The 25301-nt window shown below is 38.0% G+C and overlaps 1 protein-coding gene across 1 annotated transcript; it reads right to left on the bottom strand.

Moving 5' to 3' along the window:
- Positions 1 to 130: 130 nt before the first annotated feature.
- Positions 131 to 25283, bottom strand: hhla1 (HHLA1 neighbor of OC90). Its single transcript, XM_084732491.1, has 15 exons — positions 25121 to 25283; positions 23239 to 23347; positions 22536 to 22592; positions 21582 to 21662; positions 19866 to 19949; positions 18723 to 18806; positions 18555 to 18638; positions 18392 to 18448; positions 17141 to 17221; positions 16180 to 16212; positions 15983 to 16072; positions 15107 to 15619; positions 5823 to 5979; positions 4483 to 4565; positions 131 to 832 (listed from the first exon to the last, which is right to left on the bottom strand). Exons 2-15 carry the CDS (start codon positions 23333 to 23335, stop codon positions 789 to 791), a joined length of 1545 nt encoding a protein of 514 aa, XP_084588617.1. The 5' UTR covers positions 23336 to 23347; positions 25121 to 25283; the 3' UTR covers positions 131 to 788.
- Between the last annotated feature and the right edge of the window lie 18 nt (positions 25284 to 25301).

Here is a 25301-nt window from a genome sequence, read left to right as displayed (position 1 = left end):
TGTTGGGTCCATGAAATGTCAGAAGATGGTGAAAAAGTTTGCCCAAAGTCCAAGTTGAAGTGTGTCAAGTTAAGTTAAAAATATTCTGTTTACTGTCAGAGAGGAGTAAAGAAACCAGAAAATATTCACATTTACAGTTTTTTTATGACGTTCTCTGTCATGTTTGTAAATGGCTTTGGATCTGGTGTGTAGAAACTGGATACGCAGTGCTTCAATTCTACAAATTAAACAGTTGCTCATTAAAGTTTCCACAGCGGAGCGACCAGCACTGATCTGATTGAAGAGGACTGTCAGAGAGATGGAACAGGGCCGCTGATAAAATGAACCAAGTTTTTTTTTATTAAATGGACACTATTAGTTTCTTGACAAGAGAAAAGGATGATTTCTACAACTGGTTTTGAATTGAAGTCTTTTTAAATCTTAAGAGTTTGGCATTAAATATGATTTTCATAAATAGTTCACAATGTTCATTTAACAAGTAAACAGTTTCTACACAGATTCACTTTCAAAGTCCCTCAGATTTTGATTTTCTGCAGTCACTTCTTTCAGCCCTAATAACTACATTATAATCACTGTGCAGATAACTAGACTTTATAGTGACAAATGTGACAACATGTCAGATGACAGAGGTGTAAAACTGTGTTATTATCCACAAAAGTTCAGATTCCAAACCGTTTCCAAACCTGGAAGTCAGCAGATCGTGTTTCCACACATTCTTGTACTCAGCTGTAGTTTGTAGTTTCAGTCCCTTTCTGTGATGATGAACAGCTCTTTGTTTCTCTCTCTGGTCACAGTTTATTGCACATCTTTGTCAGGCATCTCTGTTTCAGATCTGTGGAGGAAGGAAGAGGAGGAAGAGGAGGGTTAAACCAGGTGACTGACTCTGGAGCAGTGGCTTTAATCTGATCCTCTTAGCTGAATACTTAATAAAAAAAAAAAAGGGTATAAAAGTTGTAATCTAAGAGTCCGAGTCATTTTATCCACAGTTTTGTCTCTTTGATTTTAGTTAAAACTCTTTGATGACTAAAATGAAACTTTTGGCTGAAACTACTGTTACTCTGTGCTGACCCCAGAACTATTTTAAGTATCCAGGAATAAATCCAACAGCTGTTGCACAATCTGATGCATCTGAACTGTTTCCAGAAATATGCACCTGCAGAATCACTCGTATCCTCAAGATGCTTATATCAGGTGGTATAGAAAACTTGTGGCGTATTAAATGCAGGTAACCATGGTAACATTGCTGAACCTTCAGGCTCTGTTAACTGACTGGTGAAACTAACCTAACCATGATGTGAAACTGACTACAAACACACTTTAAATCATGGAGGAGGATTTAAACACACACAGACTTTGTTCCTTTGGTCAGTGGACATGATAGAAGAGACAGTGACCTCCAGTGTGAGGAGCTCCATTGTACAAAAAAAAAAAAAGCTTGAAAGTAATGCCCTCCAGCCTTACTTGTCTTTTATTTTCTCATAATTTGACATCTTCCTGTTCATTATACGATTTTACCAGAATCTTGTGCGTGCTTTGATTTCACTGAAGCGCAAAAAGACCTAATTTTGCAGCATCTTTTCTAAAAAATACAACAAAACAATAAAAAAAGAGTGATGAAGTTTAGCGCTAATATGTTAAAGTTAATATAAAAAATTCAAGTTTCAAAATGTGTTTAGAAAATCATTAGCCACGGTACCATCCAGATATATTGCATTATTAGGAGGTGGTTCATTGAGATAAACAACAGGTGGCACCAGTTCCCCGCTCAGAAAACCCTCACACCACTGCAGGAGAAGAGGACGCAACAAGATGACTGGACACAGGATGGAAATCAGACATTTCTGTTTCATGTATTAATGTGAGGAAGCTTCCATCAGATCTGTGTGGAGTCATCATGGATGTATCATGGAGCCATGAGAGCCACAAAGAAACAGCCGATCAGATAAATATTCACTGCGTCAGAACTTATCCTGAAGAAGTTTCTGAGAGTTTCCATCTCTCATTAAAATTATCTAATTATCTCTCATTAAATTATTATTATTTTTATTTTATTTTTTAAAAAAAAAAAAAGCAAAAACCACCTCAAGCAAATGTAAAAGCTTTTTGCAAAGTTGAGGAAGGTTTTTCTAATTTTGGGGTATTAATAAAGGATTTTTCTTATTTTATCTGATCTCATCTTATCAGTAAATCATACGTCAAGCCAAAGTATTGAATATTCACTGTTTCCACGTCTTCAAGTGTGATGCTTCGTTTTATGTAAATGTAAACTCAATATCTTTACATTTTGAACAAAATGAGACATCTGACATTTGTTTTCAAAAACAATAGTCAATAATTGAGATAATTAGTTGGAACCCCGGACACATTAATTTGACACATTTGGGATCATGACTTTAAGACAAAACCCTGAAATACTGTGTTCTGGATGCAGATCATGATGTAGCTGTACAACAGAGATCACATAATTTACAACGGCTGCACAAGTTTTTTTTTTAGCTTTTCTTTCACTTGCTGCTACTTTATTCCAATTTCAAATCCAACCCTGATAAAACTGAGACTAAAAATATATACTGAAGGCTAATTGGAGCCAGAGGGAGGACTGATACCGACCACGTGAGTCCTCAGTCCGGCCTGGCGGTGGGATCAGCGCTGGATGATCAGCGTGTCAGAAGCTGTGAGAGAGGCGTCTCTCCCTGCGACCTCTTGAGCCCATTAGCTCAGAGGATTCATGGCCGCAGCTCGCAGGCTCCTGCAGAGCTGAGGCTCTAATGAGCTCTGATACCGACTCCCAGCAACATGGCTGACACGTCCTCATCAGCACAGGTGAAGGATGAAGCGTGCTCCCCAATTATTTCTGATTCTCACACTCACAGCTCTGTTTGTAGTCCACTGCATTTCAAAAGCACCGACATGACTTCCACTCAAAAAACGGACGTCTCTCTCAGTTATTTTTGATATTTAGCAACAGATAGCAACAAATTGCGAGGTGTGTTGAACGCTGTGAGATACATGTTTCACCTGCTCCATAAGTACATATATCTGTATCTGAGGAGGAAACAGCTGCTGTCCAGCAGTGTTTCCAAAACTTTTCATTCTGGGGACCCACTTTTTAAAAATGACAAACCATCGTGACCCAGTTCACAACAGACCTTATCAATACATGTTGAGTTAATTTATGCATTAATGAACGTTTCTGACATTTCCACACTATATTATCTTGACACATGCATGTACACATTAAACATTTTATAAATTAATAAACCTTCAAACTGTTATTTCCTCTCCTTAAGAAAACAAACCTAAAAAAAAGTTAAGAAAACTTAAAACGTCAAGGCAACTTACTTCACTAAAACATTATTAGTTGGTAATGCTTTGGGCTCAGAACGCAAGTATCTATTAAAGTAAGTTGCCTTGACATTCTGAATTTTCTCAAATTTTTCGTTTTAACATTATAGAACATTACTTCTTCATAAACGAGACAAAATGAGTGAATTTAGGAGGAATTAACACGCTCTATAAAAGCTGTACTGCAGAAATAAATCTTTTAACAATAAATATAAATTTTGCACAATTTCTTCTGTAGGCTTTTATTTTTTAGGGGACCCAAATAAAATCTCCTGTGGCCCACCTGTGGGTCACGACCCAGTGTTTGGGAATGACTGCTCTACAGCTTTGTGTAAGAATTAATCATGTAAATAATGCTAAACTAAACTCAGCCTGCAAAAGTAATCTAAAACGAATCCAAACTCTCTGCTAACTTATTGTTAATTCTTTCTTATTTTCTTATTCTGGTATTTATTTTGTTTTGTTTTTCTCTCTCTTTTGTTTTGTTGTTTTGTCCTTTAAAGTTTTTGTGCTTTGTGTTGTCCATATTGTCTATGTATTTATGCACTGATTGGTGAATGAAGGCACTGAGACTGACTCATATTAATGACGTGTTGTTTTAAATAAATAGTTATAGTGACTTCAGGAAGTTACTGCATCCTGTCAGGAAACAGTCCGGAGCACATTACCACAAATTATTGTTTTTCTACTTCTGTTTTTTAAAGATGAAACAAATGAGATATAACATGTTTAGTATATTCCTAAAACTAGTACCTGTGCTTGGTGTTTGTACAAGCTAATGTAATTTTATTAAGCACTAAAAGTAACAGCTACAAACAAATCTATGGTAAATTTAATAGACTGAGGAGTGTACGGTGTGTAGATTTAATATCTGACTTGAGGTTTGGACAGCAGTGATGCAAAGTTTTGGCACTTTTGCAGCAGATCATCTCTGAGCCTGAAGCTCGAGGCTCTGAGGAAGCTCATCGATCCGATCTGTGAAGTCTCAATAAAGCTTTACTTCAAAACACGGAGACTCTGCAGCGAGAGCAGAGGCCGGCAGGTGACGAGGATCACCTCTGACGGTACGTTCTGAGTCGCTACCTTCTTCGCCTCGGCTGCTATCGATCAATCGCACCTTCCTCTGCGGTCACTTACTTCTGGAGAAGGAGACTCTCCTGACCCGCCGACACACCTCAGACGTGTGTCTTTCATACCAGACGTGGCTGTCGTCACAGTACCTGCAAGACAAGGACAGGACTGTGATCAGCTGACCAGTTTCAACACTGGCAGAGCTTAAACTTTAGGTTTAAAGACTCACAGAAAAAAAAAAGCTCATTGCAGCTGATTAGGAAATCAAGACGAGGCTAAAGGGCCAGTAAATGTGGTGACTTGTAGGTCAAAAGACTATTAGACATCTAGGTTAAAACTGGGCTGAATCTGAGGGGAAATGTAGTTTTTTTTAATCACATATAAGAGTTGTTAACCTTTAAATATTTGTATATAAACGTGCACATAGGAGATTCTTTACAGTGAAAAACAGCATTAATTTGACTAACAGCTCAAATATCCAATAACAAATCATCCGCCTGTTGCAGGTTGACTTTAAGTGTGTTTGTCGTACATCTTTGTCCATTTTCACTGTGACAAAGACACAACAGTGTTGAATATTTGTCTGTTTGCACATTTAAAGGCAGCAAACCAATAAGCACGCCCCAGTTTTACAAACTTTTTCAAAATATTCACTTTTCAAACTAATTTAGAGCTTTATTTACATCTATGACACATCATAATGTTTTTAACAAATTAACAAATCAGTGATGTCCGCACGACAACGTAGCCTGTTCATCCAATTAATGAGAAAAAACACGATATTCTCTGAGATTAGAAAGTCTTAAATTTGCAAGAAAAAACTAAAGGAGTCTGTCACCTCATCAAAATCAGCCACTTACATGTAAAATAGCAACCTGGTCTGGATGAGGTTTTGGCTTTTGTGCTTCAGGAACTACAATGCAGTGGACAGGTACAAGGATATCACAACAACACAGTCTCAGAGAATATATTCATTTTTCTCTCGTAATTGTACAACTTTTATCGCAGAGAATATCAGAAGTACATTTAAATATTCTTAACTTTCTTTCTGTATAATCTTCCAATATTCTAGAAGTATTGGGAGCAGATTAATGTTGTAATCAGCAGATATAAACTATATAAGTCATGTGTGTGGAAATATTTATTACCTGTTCTTTGTCTCTTACTGTTTGTCTGAAAAAAACTGATGAAGGTGACTTTTGGGGGTAGGTTTTTTTTTTTGGTACAGCCTGAATTGCAGCAACAAATCAATCAGCAGCATCAAATTTGTTGACCAGGAAGTTCCTGATGTTAATATGCTCCCAAACAAAACTTTGGTTCAGTGTTACATTTGATGTCCGTCAGTTAAGTTCAGTAAATCCCCCCAGTCTGCAGCGGTGTCATTTTAACGTTCAAAGCGTGAGAACCTTTTCATGCGTGTCTTGTGGTTGAAGGGTCTGCAGAGGCACTGAGAGAAGAACTTGCAGAGCTCCAGGACGCAGGGCTGCAGCTTGTGAGCGCTGACGGTCGTCGTGCTGCCGGACGGCGAGACGTCGGACAGCTCCGGCCTCCTCCAAGGACAACCTCTCAACAGACAGAGTGAGAGGTCGCGTCAGTCACAAACCAGCTCTGAACAGCTCTGTTTAAACCAGAGCTGGGGAGGAAATGAAAATACTTTTGTTAGTGGAGAAAAAAAGATTTTTCAGGCATCTGTTCTGAACTCAAGTATTTATTTTTCTGATAACTTTTTACTTTTTAAAGTTTTAACAATAAATTATATTTTCTACTCACATTTTCAAAACAGGCGCATTAGTTTAGTTTTAATACATTTGAGGGGAGTTATTGATTATTTTTAGTTTTGTATTATTGTGTAACAAATTTTAAAAAAATCATGAATTTAACCTAAATAGCCGGGACAATGATAGATAGAATAAACAAGTCCAAAAATGACCTAATAGGACAAAAAAGATGAAGAAGAGTGAAAACAAAGACAAGACGAAACAAATAATGAGTTGACAATACCAAAAAATATGTAGCAGGACAAAAAGCAACATAAAAGACATAACAAAAAAGATGTAATAAGACAAAAAAGATGTAAGCAAATGAAAAACAATGTCATGAAAGAAAAGATGCAACAAGACAAAAAGCAACTTTACTACTTAACAACTTAAATAGACAAAAAGATGTAACAAGATAGAAAAGACAGAACCAAGTCCAAAAATGAGCAGAGACAAAAGCAGCTGTAGTGTATCCATCAGAGCACACCATGCATGACAGACATAACAAGATGAAAACCGACATAAACATTGAAAATGACCTAAACGATGTAAAAAGACAAAAAAACATGAGACAAAACAGATGTAACAAAACAGACAGTGAATTAAGAAGAGCAAAAAAATATGTAGCAAGATGAAAAACAATGTAAAAGACGTAACAAGACAAAAGACGAAAAACAACGTGATGACAAAAAAGATGCAACAAGACAAAAAGCAACTTAACAAGATGTAAATACATGAAAAACATGTAACAAGATAAAACAAAATGAGAAAGACTTGATAAAATGAAAAAAGACGCAAACAGCTGTGGCGTATCCATCGGTGCGCATCACGCACGACAGACACAGCAAGACGAAAAATACATAAAAGTCGAAAATGATCAAAACAATGTAAAAAGATATGAGATGAAAAAGATGTAACAAAACAAAGAATGACTTAACAAGACCAAAGAAAAGATGAAACGATACAAAAACGATGTAACAAAACAGGATAAAAAACAACGTAAATGATGCAACAAGACGAAAAATTCCTTATTAGACCAAAAAAAGACAAAAATGGCATAAAAGACGAAACAAGACAAAACCGACACCGTGGAGAAAAGGTGATGTTCAGTTTTGCACAACCAGTCGGTAAAAGTGTCCTTCAAGGGGCTTTTTAACTTTTACACTTTGAGTACATTTGAGTACACTTTTACTCGAGTAAAGAATCAGTACTTCTACTTTCACCAGTCTGTTTTTTTACACACTTCTACTTGAGAACAGCTTGTGTGTCCTTGTGTCACCTCTGGTTTAAACTTAGTTCACGACCTGCTTAATCACTTCATCTGTGCCGCCAAACGAAACCAAAGAAATGAAGAAGTTAATGACAAAGATAAGCGATGATCAGACAGGTAAGTACGCACGTGAAATCATAAAACAAAGACATCATCATTAACCTCTCACGGCCCACAGCAGTGATTTGGAGAATTTTATGTTGAGAATAAATCATCCTCACATCTATCCTTCAAATTCTCTCATTGTGTTCATTTAGCACGATGTCGTCTCAGTGCTTAAATTGCCATTACAGGAATCACTGGTGCTGATGCGTTCTAATCATAATTAATGCATCGCAGGTACGCAGGCTCCTAATTACCATAAAAATACATATTCAAATGTGAATTTTAATTAGATCCTTCTCCACATTCTGCTCTTATTTGCTCATTTTGCAGCCCTTATTGCAGCGATAGACACAGCAGTCAGATCTCTTTATAAAATCAAACTTAAAGAGATTTTTGATGCTTGGTTTGGAAAATTTAAGACGTTAATCTTCATGTTCACATCCTCGTTGATTAATTTTTGTCCCTTCTCATAATCCATTAGGGCCACTTCAGCGTGATTATACTCAGAACAGCACATGAGGAATTTGAGTTTTCACACATTAAGGGTAGAAAAAAAAACAACCTCCATCCTGTGAAAATTAAAGGGACAGTTTATCCCGAAATAATAAAAATACACATTTTTCCCCCTTGGTCTGTGTATGTAAGTAAGTCGCAGAGTTTTGGAGATATCACCTCTACAGATGTCTGCCTTCTCTCCAGTATAATGGGACTGGATGTCATTCGGCTGGTGGAGCTCAAAGCACCAAAAATACATTCATAAAATTCAAAACCAGTATCTGTTTCTAAAACTCGAGCAGTTTCATGTAGGAACTATTTTCTTCATATTCAAAAGAAAGCAGTTCCAGTAGATTCTACTGCAGAGAGAAAGTAGTTCCTACATGAAACTCTTTACAACAAGGTGTGTGGATTATCTTGAGTGACGGGGTCATGATGTTTAGAAAAAGACACTGATGTTGAGTTTTTCGAATGAGTTTTTGAGGTGAACTGTGCCTTTAATATCTTCTCTGTTCCATCGGTTACATGCAGCCAAAGGCATGCAGTTACTGCACCACAACCCAAATGCCATTTAGTTCCATAATATTGTAGAAAAAGCAGAAATTTCCACATCTGATGTCACCAAAACTCTGCAACTCACACCAAATATCTGTCTGATATAGATGAATAATCAGCACCAAGGACCAGAGGAAAAAGATGTATTTTTGATTAGAGGGTGAAATGTCCCTGTAAAATGCATTAAAGTGCATTTAAAATGAAGTTACATTGGGATTGACAAATATTAATCGTTGATTGCTTAATTCGTGAGGAAAATTAAATTGATCTTTAATCAAACAAAGATTTGAAATATAACATTGATTTATTTTTATGACTGTGCTTCACAGATTGTCAGATATTCAAGTATATTCATTTAATATGTCGGCTGTGACATTTTACAAATGTCTTCTTTTGTCCAACAAACCCAATGACTCGTGTTTGGTTAGTTGCACCACTGCAGAACTACATATACATACAAGAACGAGACTGAAGTGCAGTCCACACCGGCCGTGTTGTGTTGCTTCAGATGATGAGTGTTGAACACAGACATCAGCTGATGATGAACATGTGATTCAGACAGAAATAGCTCAGGTAGGCGGGACGTACTGATCAGGAGAAAGAATGTGGACAGCTGACACTGTGATATAGGTGGCTATAGGTACACAATGGGGGGTGGGGGGGTTAAACCTTGTAGGTACAGGAGGTTTAAGCTGCATCATAAATTGCTGCTGGGTGTTGCTACAGTCCACAGTCTCACCAACAGCTGGTGAGACTCTAACAGCTGTGTTTATCTCTGCTCCTCTCACAATTATCGTATTTTTTTCCAAATTGCATAGTGTTTGAAAAATATCATTGTCCAGATTAATACTGGAGACATGAAAACTCTGAATTATGGAATTATATGGAATTATACAGTAAGAAAAAAAATGTGAAAAAAAAAAGTTTTTGCTCTTTAAGATTCTAAAATAAGACTCTCGCACACTGTCTTCTGCACTTGCACAATAATTACTTTGACGATGTGATAAAGTTTATATTCGGTACCGTCAAAAGTTTGGACACACTTCTATTTCAGTGTTTCCTCTGTTTTCTTTGCAGTGTGCAACAAAGCTGCCATAAAAGCAAAAAGTGGCTACGCTGAGGAATCAAAAATATCAAAGAGCAAAATAATTTTTGCACACTTGCAGGTGGACAGGTGAAGGAGAAGACAGTGTCGACAATAAAAAGCAAAAAATGCTCAATTGCAATCAAAGATTTAACACAATTAACGTGTTGAAACATCCGGCTTCTCATTTCTAGCTGATGACTTTGGAATCTATCAGCTAAAATAATGACTCTCACTAGCAAGTTTCATAAGACAAGCTTGCTAATGTCAGCTAATGCTAATTCTGAGAAGTCCATCTCCATCTGACACATTTTGAGATAAGAACCCGTAAAATGTTCTGAAATAAGTTATTTCATTGCTGTGTACATGATTTATCGCTAATGCTAAAAGACTGAAGCTAAAGCTACACCCAGCAAACATTGGTTGGATGGACGACATAAATACAGTCATTAACATAGAAAAAGGAAGCGCAGGTATTATCTAAAGTGCAGCAGACTTTCAGACGGTCATCCAGCCAAACCAGCCGGACCACCATCACCTCAGGAAGAGAGCCAGGACAAGAGCTAAGCTAACCAGGCTTAGACCTATGAGAGACAGAGAGAAATGGATCGCTTTCAGCCCACTTTGATTCTGCAGCAGCCCACATCCTCCTCCTCCTCCTCCTCCTCCTCCTCTAATCTTCACATATTACATCCCAAACATACATAAGTTTGGCTGGAGTTAATGTTACTGCAGCCAGAGGGCTAGTTAGCTGTACATGCTAATGTTTGCAAACATCAAAGCAGATAAAGACCAAGTTTAATCCATTCATCACTTGTTTGCTCTTGTGTTTTAAGTTTTAGAAAAATGAGTATTGCTCGTCTTAGAGCCGCATGCACACTGCGTCAACATGTAGAGAAATGCAAAGCTTGCTAATCTCTGATTGTACAGCTGCTGTTTGGACAGTTTGGACATGAATGTACAGAATTTCAAAGCAATTCATCTAACAGTCTGCTGTCAACACAGGTTTATTTACCAGCAGCAAACAGCTTCACAAGGCAAATCTGCATGAAAAGCATATTTTTTCATTTTAAAGATTCATATTTCAAATGAGATGTGATGACAGTTAATGCTCCGTAGTCACAGAGAGGGTCATGTTTAATGCTGTGACTTACGATTATTTTCAGAGTCGATTTATTGGTCACTTATTTTTGTGATTAATCAATTAAAAGTTGTTTGCCTTTAAAATGTCAGGAAATGGTGAAAAATGTTGATCAGTGTTTCCCAAAGCGGATTTTACATTTTTTAAGTGTCTTGTTTGCTCAAAACCCAACCAGTACTTACTCAATTACTCAAAGCAATTAATCAATTATAAAAAGTAGTTGGGGATTTCTTGAATGATCGATTATTGTTGCAGCTCTAGTCACATTTGAATCTTCAGATTTGAATCTGCTCAGATTTATTAAGTGGTCCCATATTTGATGCTACACAACATTCATATAGACTATACATTGTTTATATTATCCCTTCCTTTATAAATTATTCATTTATTCAATTTGCATTTTAATTGTCATATATTGTGTCTCATTTCAGATAAATTTGTGTGCTGTGTTTGCTTTTGGGAGCTTCTTCTTCTTCTACCAAAATCATATCAAAAATCTGCAGCTGTTTCCATCTGAACACAAAAAGCAGAAAAAATCTTGACTGATCTGCAGTCTGCACAGAGCTGATACAGATCAGCCACGGCACAATGAACCAAAGCTTGTTATCACTGCTGTGTGTGTGTGTGTGTGTGTGTGTGTGTGTGTGTGTGTGTGTGTGTGTGTGTGTGTGTGTCAGACATGGTCGTCCGTCCACAGACCGATGCAGAGCGCAGAGATGTGCAGCTGGGCAGCAAACGCTCATTTTACTGCACACTAATGACTCAGTGACAAATTGCACAGGATGCTCCTGCCTTCTGTTTGTTGCTAGGCAGAACTCAGTGGGGGAGCATCTGCATCTCTACGGTGAGATTTTACTGCCATCTAGTGTTTCTGCTGGGAAATTAAATAAAATATTAAATGTAGTGTAACTGTCACATATGAACTATTTCTCTTACATGGACTTAAATATATAATTTGGATGAAGAAAAAGGGCATAAAATAAAGACTGTGTTGGAGATTAATTAATCTGTCTTTAAAAGGGAAGCAAAATAAATTTTCATTATGTTTGGATAATATTATCAAGTTCTCTTATAATAAAAAACATTTTAAATTATTTTTTTGGGAAATATACATGTGAAATACTCACATGGTTATATATGTATGTTTTTCACATGTGATAAATTCAGATTTTCTTTTGTTGGTGAGTATTATTATTATTATTATTATTATTATTATTATTATTATTATTATTATTGCTACTAATAATAATAAAATTCACCTATTAACTGAAAATGACTTAATTTATCAATCATTACTAATATCCTGTTGATGTTTCTGTTCAGTTCCTTTCTTCACCAACAGGAGTCTCTTCTCCCTCCTCACTGATCATGTTGCTGAATATTTTTGGCCTTAATTTGCTTTTAACCTTTGCAGCTTAAAACCATCAAAGCTCTCACATAAAGAGGGCCGCGCCTGCGTTACCATAGTTACTATCTTAGCCTCCTGCATGGCTCTCTCTCTCTCTCTTCCTCCTTCCCATGCTCTAACACACACACACACACACACACACACACACACACACACACACACACACACGCACACACACACGCACACACACACGCACACACACACACACACACACACACACCTTTCTCTGGACATAAATTGAATCAGTAGCTGTCGGTGTGTCCAGAAATGACGGTGAATGGATCTGATGTGATTACAGTTGTTTTCTGAGAGGCGGTCAGCAGTCAAACTGTTCCTGTTCAGCAGAGCAGGATACAGTTATGACTGCAGCTCACAGGCTGCTCACAAAAACGCCTCCAATTATCTGTCATGAATACTTAAACATGTTTGATGCCTTTTTAATGGCAGCTTTAAATATGAGGAGTTCAAAGTCATTTATCACTGTGCTTTATATTTACTGGAGACCTTAACATCTCACTGTTACAATGTTTTTTTTTATCATTGTTTCTTTCATCAGAAAAACAACAGGACAGGTTGTAAACTCAAAGCATTAAAGGACCTCTCCTCGATTCTTGATACCTAATTTGATATCACGAGAACAAAACCACCTAAAACAAAAACTCTTCTGAGCTTCCAGGACAGAAGACTGAGGGGGAGATTTAAAGAATCTGCAACAAATCACTGTCAGGACAGTGATTTTGCTCAGATATTAAATCTGCTGCTTCTTCTCTCTCATTCTCTGCCTCATTTTCCCTTTCATATTTTCATAGTAAATTTTAGTAGACTAGTAGCCCACATCTGTAGGTCTTCACTGAATTTTTCAGTTTGAATCCACAGTTTCAACCTGTTCTGTTGTGCTTTGATCACCGATCAGCTGAGGTGACAAAGTGCACCAGCGTGTGTGTTTTACTGAGCGGGAAACATAGAGGTGGGCAGAGGAAGTCATTAATACGTAGTCTAAACGCTGCTTTGTCACTTGACCTGTCCGTCACAAATTGCAATATTTTCTAGAAAGTCCATCCAAACCCACCCGCCTGCCCGCTCCGTGGGTTAACTGGGTTGGGTATCACATCACTACTCTTTCTTTTGGACGAATCAGAGTGGAGCTGTTGCTGCAGCTGCACATGTTGCGATCCCACATGTGTAGTTGTTGTTTAGTGCCGGTAGATGCTCTTCTCCTTCCCCTGTCATTTAACAGCAGACTACAGTACTGGTAAGTGTTTACGTTGTCCCTGTCAAGAATTCACCTCCAATACTATAAACAAAAAACTTTTTTTTCACATTTTCAAAATTTTGGCATCAACTTCCTACCAAAGTATCAATTCTCATGACATTCCTAGTGTGAAGAGTCTTACTCAACCACATTTTCATTTATTCATAAGTCACAGGTAAAAAAAACACTTCAAATTCCATTTGAGAGCTGCACCTCACGGTTCCACCTGAGGGACTGTTACAACATGGACATTTTCTCTTGCAACGCTGTCGTCACAGGTGCTCTGCTGCTCTCTGTGCTGTAGCTGCCATTAGCAAGTTAGCTTGGTTAGCGGTCCAATGCAGTCTCTGAGACCTATGGAGGCTGGTTCATAGCACACGACAGGTTCAGGTGGGAACAGGAAGCGTGAAGAGATCGAGGAGAGAATTTGTAACTCAGCGACTTAATTTGTAAGTGCACACAGTGTGCACTCTGGTGAAGCTGGGATTTATTTATTCCTGTTTTAAACGACGATATTTGTGTGAGAATAAACTTTCATGACAATTTCACAAAGTGCCGTGAGACTGTGTTGTGTAGTCATGTGAATAATGACTAACCTCTCTAACAAATTAAAGGAAGAAGAGGCGTCATGTTGTTGCAGCACCCCAAAACCTCTCAGGGATTTGGTGCGGGGGATGTTTGGATGTACAGGCTGTCTGACTTCACCAGAAACTACATTTGTGCCTGATGAAGATCTAAGACTGAAACACTGTAAACACATGTATTATTGCGAGTTAGACAGCATAAGGGGGTTTATTTGCAACTTCTGATCCACTCGTTCCTCTCCTACGCACCCGTCTCATGAAACAGACGTGGGAGAGTTCTTCTGTTCTTCGTTCTCCAGCAGCCACGTCTCCACTGATGTTCAGAATTGGTCGGCTGACAGGTTTGTTTTACAGCAGATTGAAAACATGTTTGCAGCTCATTTATGATCCATGTGGTGACGGATACTGCACCTTCACTTTAATTATTTTAATTGCAGTATGCAGAACTCTGTCAATCTTTATTTTGTATCTGTATTTTCTGATCACAGCAGACGGGCAAAAACTCCTTCAGCTGCTTCTTCAGGAATATTTTTACATAAAGACAAAGTGGTGACATTCAGTGCTGCCTTTATCATTATGGAATTATTTTACCAGGTCCTAGCCGCCGTAAATCACCATCCCACGTTAATATGAAGCCTCGTAGCCACGCTGGTAAGAAAAAATCCATACCATCATGGATAAGTGTGCATAAGACTGACATGACACCATCATCATTATCATGACTTGACACCTGTTATGAACATGACATTATGTCATTTATAATGGAGAGTAAACCTTGTTTGAGATGTTGTTGCTATGACAACTTGATTCTGTAAATTACCTTGGTACTGTACTGTGTTCTCAAACAGGCCTTATAACATTTAATGGCATCTTTATGACAAGTCCCAATGTTACCACTGTAGTTGAAGTTAAGGGAATTATTTATAAGACAAGTGACCCTTCCTAAGTCCCGCCCCCTTTGATTACATTTTTGGGCTTCTGGGAAAGACCTGCAGCAAAGGGCTGCAGACTGGAATCAACTGAACCAAAATATGTTTACCTGGTTTTTCTGTTTCCACAGGCTTGCTGGGTGTTGTAGTTCTCCTGCTGAGAGGTCCTGTAGTCCTTCTAGCCACTGTAGGTACTGCTGTGGGACGAACAGGTGAAAGTCTCGTCGGATGAGCCGTCGACGTCGTGTGCTGGGTTGTTGTTGAACTTGGCTGGTGTGTCGCCGTGGTTAGTCGGGTCAGACTAATACCTGGTGAGAGTGTTGTGGGTCTGGTTGACATGGTTGACGGAGCGGTTACTGTTGTAACAGACGCAGTGGTGAGCTGCCTGGTGGTGGTTGGTTGTGCTGATGTGATTGGTTGTAAAATTGCTGTTGTTGTTTCTGTTGTCTGCACTGCTTGTATTGTTATTTGGTGTGTTGTCCCTGTTGTTGTTGTGTCCAGTCTGTCCGCTGTAGTTAGACGTTGTGGCGTGGCGGTTGGAGGTTGTGGAGTTGTTGCCAGCGGCCGGGCAGTGGTGATCTTTGCTGTTGTAGCAGCGGTTTCTTCCGTAGCTGTTGGTGAAACTAATGAATCAAACACAGACAATACAAACAAATCACAGTTTGGTTTACTGTCTGCAATGAAGACAATTCAACAACACTGACAGATTAACTTTTTTCATGCAAGTGGTGCTGAAATAATAAGATTACTTGATAAGTAAACTGTTGGACACAATACCATGGTTGCACTTCTGTTATTTCCCATTTTATTTTAGCAAGGCTTTCTTCCTTTACTTTACTTCCTGTCTTTCTCTTTTTCCCGCCTTCTTTGGTTACTGACAGTTTCACCTGCCCGCCTCCCTGCATGTTTAGTTCGTGTCTTTCCCTCCTTTTGTTGCCAGGTCATCTCTGAGTCTGAGGGCATTACCGCTCAGCACTGAGACTCACCGTGTGCCGTCGAATGGACTCTGCTGGTTAACATGGAGCTCATCCCAGATGGAGAGATGTGACTCAGATTCGTGGGATGATGGTGCCATTCTGAGGGTTAAAATAGATGATTGGAAACAAGAATTAAATGGTTCTTCACTGTCCTGAAGATGACAGCAGATGCTTGAGGAGCTTTTGAAAGGTGTCGAGTTACTCACCGACTGGCAGTTTGATGGAGGAGACGTTACCTACTTGAAAAAGAAGAAGAAGGGTTCAGTAAAAGCCAAGAAAGAGGTTTTGAAATCCTGTTTCTGAAATTCTTCAAAACAGGATTGGGTTGCACCGTGATGTTTGTGCATAAAGCCAGAAGCTCAGAGTGGAATTATTTTGACCAAACATTTTGCCCGATGTCTGTGATCTGATGTGTGAATCCCTAATATAACTGATGCAACTGAGCTTTATTCTTTATTTCCTTTGCATGCATGTTCAGAGTAGCAGAGGACTTTGAAATTGATGCATAAAAAGCCGAAATTGGTCCATAAAAATCCCCCCTCCCCGACTAGATGTGATGACATCCATGATAAAGGTGTTAGATCAGTCAGTGCATACAGGGGAAAATAGCCCATTATGCGAGACTGGGTCATGACCCGCAGCTGGATCACAGGTGATTTTATTTGAGGCCCTTAAAAGATAAGAGACTATGGAAGAAAATCAGCAAAATTTAAGATTTACATCTGCAGAACATCGTTTATAAAGCATTTAAAATATGTATATTTGCTGTATGTATGTATCTTTGTTTTATGTTAAATTTAAGCTATTTCCAACATCACTGTGGAAAACAGGCCTCACCTGTTAAAACCCCAAATGCCTCAACAGCTTTCTGGGCTGTTTTCTCTGCCTGTTGTCTAACAAGTTAATTCAACAGTGAGTTGGACCCTCCATCTCCAAAACTATGACTGGTGGAAAATAAAATATGTCAGATATACAGCTGTTTTTCTGCATAATGCTGTACATCTGTGCATGTAAGTGAGAAATAAGGCAAAAAAAAAAAAATAAATAAAGTCAAATCAAAGTCAAATTCAGGTTCTAGCCTGAGTTGATGCGTCCACCTGGTGGTTTTGATGGATATAATCAGTGAATCAGGCATCAAAAATGTATCTGAGCGTGTGGTAAACAAACCTCTGTGTGGTCCTTCGATGATGGTCTGGTTGAAGAGCGGGGTGATGGAGTCGACCTCCCACAGCTCCGACACCTCACTGCCTGGACAAAACACACGCCACACTCACAGCTGACTCTGAGGAGCATCAAACATTTTTAATTCTGTGTTTTATGTTCACCTGGACAATAGACAGCTTCTGTAAGCACTGCTGTACCTTTCTAAAATTGTCCAGTTCCAATTTCTACTAAACTTACTCAGATTATTTATGTAATTGTAATCAGTCATTTAGCTAATCAGCCAATATGTGATCTATCTGACTCGAGTTTTAGGTCTTTGAATCACATCTTTAAAGATTATTGAATGTACTTGTGTATTTGTGTGTGTTGTGTACAAAATACACAACACACCTGAAATATATCAGGATAACTCCTCAACCATAAGGCCTATATGCATATGTCTGGTCATTTTTGAAAGGTGAACATGAATCCATTGTATTTATAACTATTTCAATTACTGTTCCAGACTCAAAAGAAGATGCAATAAAGGAAAAATATGCATTTTTCTCGCCCAGTAAAAAAAATCTGAATTTCAAAGCAATAATGCCATTATAACCAAATTCCACCAGCCAACTGTGCAACCTATTTTTTCCCACTCATAGACTACAACTTTAGCAGGAAATCAGATGGAAATACACTAAAGTACAACATTTATGATGCAGTTTATAAAACATCGCTCGCCGGGTTTTGGACACGTTTATGTTAGCTGTCACTGGGAGTTTCACTTCAAAACACTACTTATTTCCATAAAGCCAAGTTACAAATAACATAAACCTCCCAAAAACATTGAAATATTAATAATAAAAAAAAAGGGCCTATAAACCTGACAATGTGCCAGAATGAGGCCTTTCACAGAAGGTCGTGGCCCCCATACGGTTTAAAATGACACAGTAGCATGTATGAGTCACTAGATGGAGACAAAGACTGTAATACCAAGTGTTTATACTATTTTTTACTTCTCTATATTTTGAAAGACAATATTGTACTTACATTAAGTAAAAAAAAAATTAAAAAAGGGAAAAAATCCTGCTTTAATCCCAATGGAAATGTAGACTCAAACTTTAGAAACTGCTCAAAACTAAAATCAGACAAATCTTTAAGCAACCACCAAATCTACAGCATCCAAATATTAATTATTCATCTGAACATCTTTATTTATTCTAAAACTGTTTCTGATCACTAATGCATGCCATCATAAACACAAGCTCGGCTTACCCATCTTTCCTGCCATCACACAGATGTAAATGCAGTCGGAGTTGTTCCTCTGGCTTACTGAGACACGCAAACATGAAACACATCATCACGTGTTGTGAAGACCAGCTGGTAAACGACTGGAAACGTACGATACAGATATTTGACAGATGTCACATCTACTAACCTGATAATATGGAGGCAGATTTGAAGAGCTCATGTAGGTAACTTGTTGAGTTTCCCATCACGTCCAGCAGAATGGCTGTAAAGTCTGATGAAGAGTCAAGAGAAAGAGGACTGAGACTGGGAAGAAAAGAACTTAATACTGAAAATTACATCAAGAATTTTCATTTACCTGTCAGATCATTGGTCTCATTTGTGACACAGTAGCAGAATCTTCTCCTGAACTTGTTGCTTTCTATACTTCTGATGCTGGAAACTGCAAAACAGACAACAGTGTCAGTTCAGGAAGTTTGAACTGGGCTGAAAAGCTTCTGACACACAGACTTTAGAAAATACAAAGAACACAAATGAAAAAACAACCTCTGTTAATGATGTAGGAAGGAAGAATTTAATTCATGCTAAGGGTTATACTGTTGTATGTCTGTAATGCTGCTTCCTCCTACTCCTTTCTGGACATCCAACGTTAATTTATGTTGCTCATTGAAAGTCTGTTCATTTTTTTCTACATATGTATTTTTTTTAAAATGTTTGAAATAAATCAAATCAAATGAAATCATGTAGATAGTCCTGGTGTGAGTTGCCGAGTTTTGGAGATGGACGAGAGGCTCGTGCTCCTGAAAGCGTGGGATATAAACGTCAATGGCGTCCTCCTCGGCTGAGCTGCAACCTCTCATCCTTCTCCACAGTGATAGAAGAAAAATAGTTCCTTCATAAAAAAAACTGTTCACAACAAGGACTGTGGATTATCTTGAGTAACAGGGTCATGATTTCTGGAAAGAGGCGCTGCTGTTGGAGAGAAGGCAGACGTCTCTGCAGCTCAGATCTCCAAACCTCTAAATGCCTCTAAATGCACTGATACCACTACAGGTTTGTGTTTCTAAGAAGTCCATTTATCCAATGATTCCTTTTTCTTATTCCACTGACCAGGATTAACAAACGTATTTTGAAAGTTAAGGCATTGTGAAACAGCTCATTCAGCTTCAGCTCCTTTAGACTTTAAAACCTCGTCTCTAAACTAAAAACTACCTCATTTAAAAATGTGTATAAAACATTAAAATAAATAAAAGTCCAAACACAAGTGGCTGCAGAGGGAAACACAGTGTGACACAGTGAACTTTGTTCATTATAAGTAGTTATATATTCAAACCACTAGATGGCACAAACGGAAAGATAATATATCACAGATCCTGCCAGTAACAAAATACTGAGATCCAGTAGACGGCATCAGATTTGTTGACTGCTTTAACACTTTGATTTTGTATAACTGAGCAGCTTCAGAAGAGGAAGAGTTAGTTAGTATGGAGTGAATATTTACTGTTGTAGACCAGCAGGGTGAGTTTATGGAGAGCCAGAGAGCTGTAGGACGTCACACTGAGCAGGGAGAAGAGCTGACGGGAGCCTGGAAGACGAAGACAGGGAGAGACAAATCAAAAAAAACATTTTCTTTATTCTCACCTGTAGTGCTGTTTATCCATTTAGATTTTTTCTGATTAACTTCTGGAGCTGTCAGCCACAGACGTGTCTGCTTGCTCTCAAATATAATGAGACTAGATGGCACTCGGCTCAAAGAGCAGCCAACTTTCCGACATTTCAGAATCTGGCTCAGGGGAAACCAGACCTGTGACCACTACTAATTAGAACAGAATTGTGTATACAGATATACATCTGTGCTAACCTTGTGCAATAGGTCAATGTGTAATATTCACCAGCACTTTACAATAAATAATGTGCAATAACACTGGCACTTTTCTCCTGGTTTGTCTTGAGCAACATCTCATCATCACTTACTGTGCTGCTGTTCGTATGTCTTTGTCTATTACACAACAGTTTTTTTTTTTCTGCTAATTGTCTATTTCTTCTTTTACTTATTTTCTGACGTTGTGAAGTTTATGTACAGCTGCAATTTGTGAGGTTTGTTACGAAACATCAACCTGCCATGGAACAATACAGATGGAAATAAGCCTCTGGCTTTCATCATTTTAACATGTAAACGTTCATTAATATGCTCTGTACCTATTTTTAATAAATACATTTTAAAAAAGACAGAAGAAAGTAGTTCCTATAAGCACTCAGAACAAGGTCTGTGGATCATCTTGAATAACTGTCATGAATTTTGGGAAGAGACGCTGGTTTTGAGTTTTTCAAATGTATTTTTGCTGATTTTAACACAACAAGCTGAACACCATTTAGTCCCATTATATTTCAAAGAAGGTACTGCAGACCAGGGGAAAAATATGTATATTTAATGTGGGGGGGAACTTTCCCCTTAAGGTTGAAAAGTCAACCTCAGTTTTATCTGACTTATTTAGAGAAGCCCTTAGAAGCAAGTTCCTTACAGATGAAAAAGTTTTGCTTTGATAATTTTTCACTTTAACATCTTGTGGCTGAATGAGAATTACTATAATAAAAACTAAAAAAAAGAAATGAAGAAGAAAAAAGATCCTGACAAAAAAAGAAAAAACTTTCACAGTTATCTTTGCAAAACTATTTTCTCCCCTCACCTGTTTAAAAAAACAGAAAGAATATCCTATAAAAACTTTTTTAATCTGTTCTGAAGTCTTAAACAACAGTTTAGGTCAGAACTCTTAGATCAAAATATTTGACTTGATAAAAATTGAGTTTTGGTTTTATACAGTGAGACTCCTGACAGCCCCGACACAATGAGGGACAGTATAATTACACTTTAAAACACTCAACTGTAAGTTTAATTTGCAGAAACAATGTGCTGCAACTTAACACCTTTAATTGTGACAACATTTTTACAATTCAGATGCAGATATTATAAAACTTCAGCACGTGAAATCAAAAGTATCTGCATGGACAGATACCACAAAAGGTATGAGAAAGGTGTTTGATTTAGTGAACTGGTCCTTTAACACTGACATTTATATGAAAGGAAGCAGTCGTGGCTGCAGTCTGACCTCTGTAGAAAAAAGGAGGAGCAGATCTGAGCTGTGCTTTAATTATGACATACATGAAAGATTCAGAGCTCAGAATTGATCCGCACGTGAATGATAATATGACAACGTACCAGATTGGCTTGTATTTATTAAAGTATTGACCAGGGGGGTGAGGTCGATGGCAGCTGGATCGATGTGCTCTGCTGGGATTTCTGGGAAATAAAAGCAGACAGTAAAGTCAATGGGAGCTTATTCTGGTTTTAATCTCTATTATGGAATTAGCAGCATCAGCAAAATGTGGCTGCATGACTGCAAGACAAATTAAAATGATAAAAAATGAACAATTACCCAGAGGAATTAGTCCCTGGAGTGGCACATATTTGAATAACACGAGGGCAGTGTGAGGGTTTGTTTCATATATCAACTTGATACTGATTTTCTATTCAATATTATTCAGATATCAGTCAATTCTTACATGATGGAGCAAAATCCAGGAAGCAGAGACACACAACCTGACATTATTCTCTATGTGATTACTTCTCACTTCCTCTGAGGAGGTTTTGTAATAAAATTTGCTGGAGGGTTATGGTGTCTGCACCAAATAGATTTTTTAAAGGGTTTGTTCACATTCGTCATTCTGACAAAAACAAATCTGTCACACTTATTCCACAGTAATCTGTCACTCTGTGCATTTGGATGCAAATCCACATCAGGATGAAGATGACAAAGTTTGAAATTTTTACTTTTATTAACAAATTGTGAGGACTGGACAGCAGCAGGTTTGCATTCTAGTTTTTTGTGTTTCATTCAAGGTATGTTATCAGTTTCACTCTCTCTCATGATGCTGTGTCAAAGGATTTATGAGATAAAACAGAAATTTTACCTTGCAGTGTGAGAGAGTTGTCACTTTCTTGTTTGGTTAATTGTGTATCTTTCTATCATAAGTCAATTAAAAGATATTGTGCTGTGATGTGTAGACTGACTTCTACACGTTCTTTGTTTCAGCCGCTGAAACCTGAAATAAGCAGCGACACAAAAACCTGCAAACAAACCAGCAGAATGAGAACGATGACATAAGGATTCACCTGTGGAGTCCAGGACGTCTCTCTTGTGTCTTTCGTCCTGTCGTCTGTCTCTTAACACTGTCAGGAAATAAATGGAAATTAATTCCTTATCAGTTTTGATGCTCACTTACAAAACTTTGTCTAAACTTGCATTTCTGCATCAGTGTGTTCCCTTTGTCACATTTAATTCTTTGTATCACTTTTGATATATTTAAGTCTTTTGCTGTTTTTTTTTGTGAAGCATATTGCGCACAAATAATTAATCATCATTATTATGATCTAAACCTTGATCCTCAGAAGAGAACAGACCTCCAAAACAAAGTTGCATGTACCTGTAAATCTTTATTTGTGAAATAAATGTTTGAACTACTGAAAAGTTTTCCAAACACTTTTACTCCTCCAAAAATGTTAATGAGGGGGACAAAAGATTTTTCAAACCTTTGCACTGATAGAATACAACAAATGCCAATTCATGAAGTTGTGAAGGAAAACTAAGACATGTTTGTTTTCTGCTGGTCATGACATGAACGTGCACAGCAAGATGCTGCACTACGTCGAGGACCATTTCCTCTGAAAGCTGGACTTTAACAGCAGCAACTGTCATGCAACTATGCTGTTGCAGTTCCTGGTGTTCAGCGTGGTGTTCAGAACAGACTTGCTGTCCTGGACCACATGCACTATCTGCTGATTAAGAACCTGAAGAATGAAAATTATGAAGACCCACCTTGGCTGAAGAGGATGAGGAGCAGAATCGTAGAAACACAGATGATAAAACAGCGGCGAGGATTCTGTGTGGCTCTCTGTGAGTCTGCCATGACCATGTTGAAGCACCACTGGAACCACAAAACCACAAAAACACAAACTGGATCAACTTTTTTCCCACGTTAGCCGTCCATCCTCAGACTGTGTCCTTATTAATCCTTTGAGATCATCATCTTTTCCTTGTACCCTGACATAAACTCAGGTAAACTTTGTGTCATAGTCAGATGTGAATGTGTGTAAGAACAGCATTGTTGCAGCCCTACACAATGATGTCATCAGGCTGTGTCCATACCAGTCAATTCGGTGGACCCTGTCTGTGTGATCTCTGGAGGCCTGTGGAGTGTAAAGTTTCACGTTCACAACAGGGCTGCAAATAGAAAACACTCTAGTACAGGGGTCTGCAAGCTGTAACATCAAAAGAGACATTTTTGGCCGACAAAAAAGACATGTCCTCCATAGCTAGTCTCCAGAACTCAAGACAAAATTTAGAGGAAAAAGCACTGAACTGTAGATGTAGGCTATGATGCACATTTTAGTTTTTTTTTTTTTTTTTAATTTAGTGAATAGGTTACAAATTTTTACCCAAAAATCTGAAAGACTCTCTGCACTCTCTTTTAGAACATTTGAAATGCCTTTATTGTCCCATCATGGTCCTGTTTAGCCTTAAAGTCTTAGGTCTGAAGGTCTAACATGACCACACTGTGACAGTAGAGGAACTTTTAAAAGGAAGTTTTAAAACAGAGTGCCTTGGAGTTTTTTTTTGTGATTTTTGAGTACATGTGTCTCTATCTAAAGAGCATCTCAAACAAACACACTGTGCATCCAGGAAGCGATCCTACAGGAACGCAAGAATCACTTTAGACCTACAACAATAATAAATGAAAAATCTAAATGTTAAAAAAATAACCCATATTTATTTCCATATAAAGTCACAGGGAGCCACTGGAGAGGGAAAAAGAGCCACATGTGGCTCTGGAGCCACAGACTGACAGGCTGCAGACCTCGGCTATAGTAAGAAATACTTAAAGGGATAGACAGTTTTTTTTTTCTGTTGTGACTGTATGAGCAAATTCAAGCAAATTTATTGGTTCCAGCTTGTTTAATGTGATGATTTTCTGTTTTTCTTTATCATTTATGAGTCTTTTGGGTTTTGGACTGTTGGTTGGACAGAAGAGGCAATTTGAAGACGTCACTTTGGGCTCTGAGCATTTTTCACAACGCTTTAACATTTTATAGACTATATGATTAATCAATTACTCATAAAAATAGTCAGCAGATGAATCGATAATGAAAATAATTGTTAGTTGCAGCCCTGTTACATTCTATTTTCGCCCGGGTCCTCTGTCTTGCTGGTGTAATAAATCAACCATTTGCAGAAGCACTATCATCAACATTTAAATTGGAAAACAATGTGTCATCCCATAAAATAGATTTTAAGCGATACATGTCATGAAAACACAGTGACAAATCCTGAAGTATATCCACACAAACAAAATACAGAAATATATAAATACACAGCAAGCAGACTGAATAGTGATGGCTTACAGTATTAATTTGAGAAAATCCAAAGAGGTACAAATGACTAAACTGACAGAATAAAAGTTTATGATGTGCACAATTACTACACTGAGGAAACCAGGCTCTGTATGATATTAACAGAAGAACTAGTTTTTTAAACCTGTAATTTTACTGATGAGTTTGAAATATAGAGCAAAATAAATACTGAATTATTTTAACCTACAGTTCACATTTGTTCAAGGCTTAAATGTTAAACTGTAAGTCGATGTCAAACTGTACAATAATCACATTCATCTGCTAAAGTAAAACCAACAAACACGTCTGACCTGCTCCTTGAATCCTCCTGTAAACCGTGCAGCGCTGAGGATCCTTCAGCAGCATCAAACCTCGCCCAGTGGATCACACACCTTCAGTCAGATAAGGATTAAACGCTGCCTGTTTCCCCCCCACCCTCTGAACAGCAGAGGTTGGCAGCAGGTTGGCAGCTTACTGCACAAAAAAAAAAAC

This window comes from Lutjanus erythropterus, chromosome 12 (genome assembly GCF_056507025.1).
Source record: "Lutjanus erythropterus isolate fLutEry1 chromosome 12, fLutEry1.hap2, whole genome shotgun sequence".
Lineage (NCBI taxonomy): Eukaryota > Metazoa > Chordata > Actinopteri > Lutjaniformes > Lutjanidae > Lutjanus > Lutjanus erythropterus.
The sequence above is the reverse complement of the archived record's forward strand: the minus strand, read 5'-3'. Positions and strand labels throughout refer to the sequence as shown.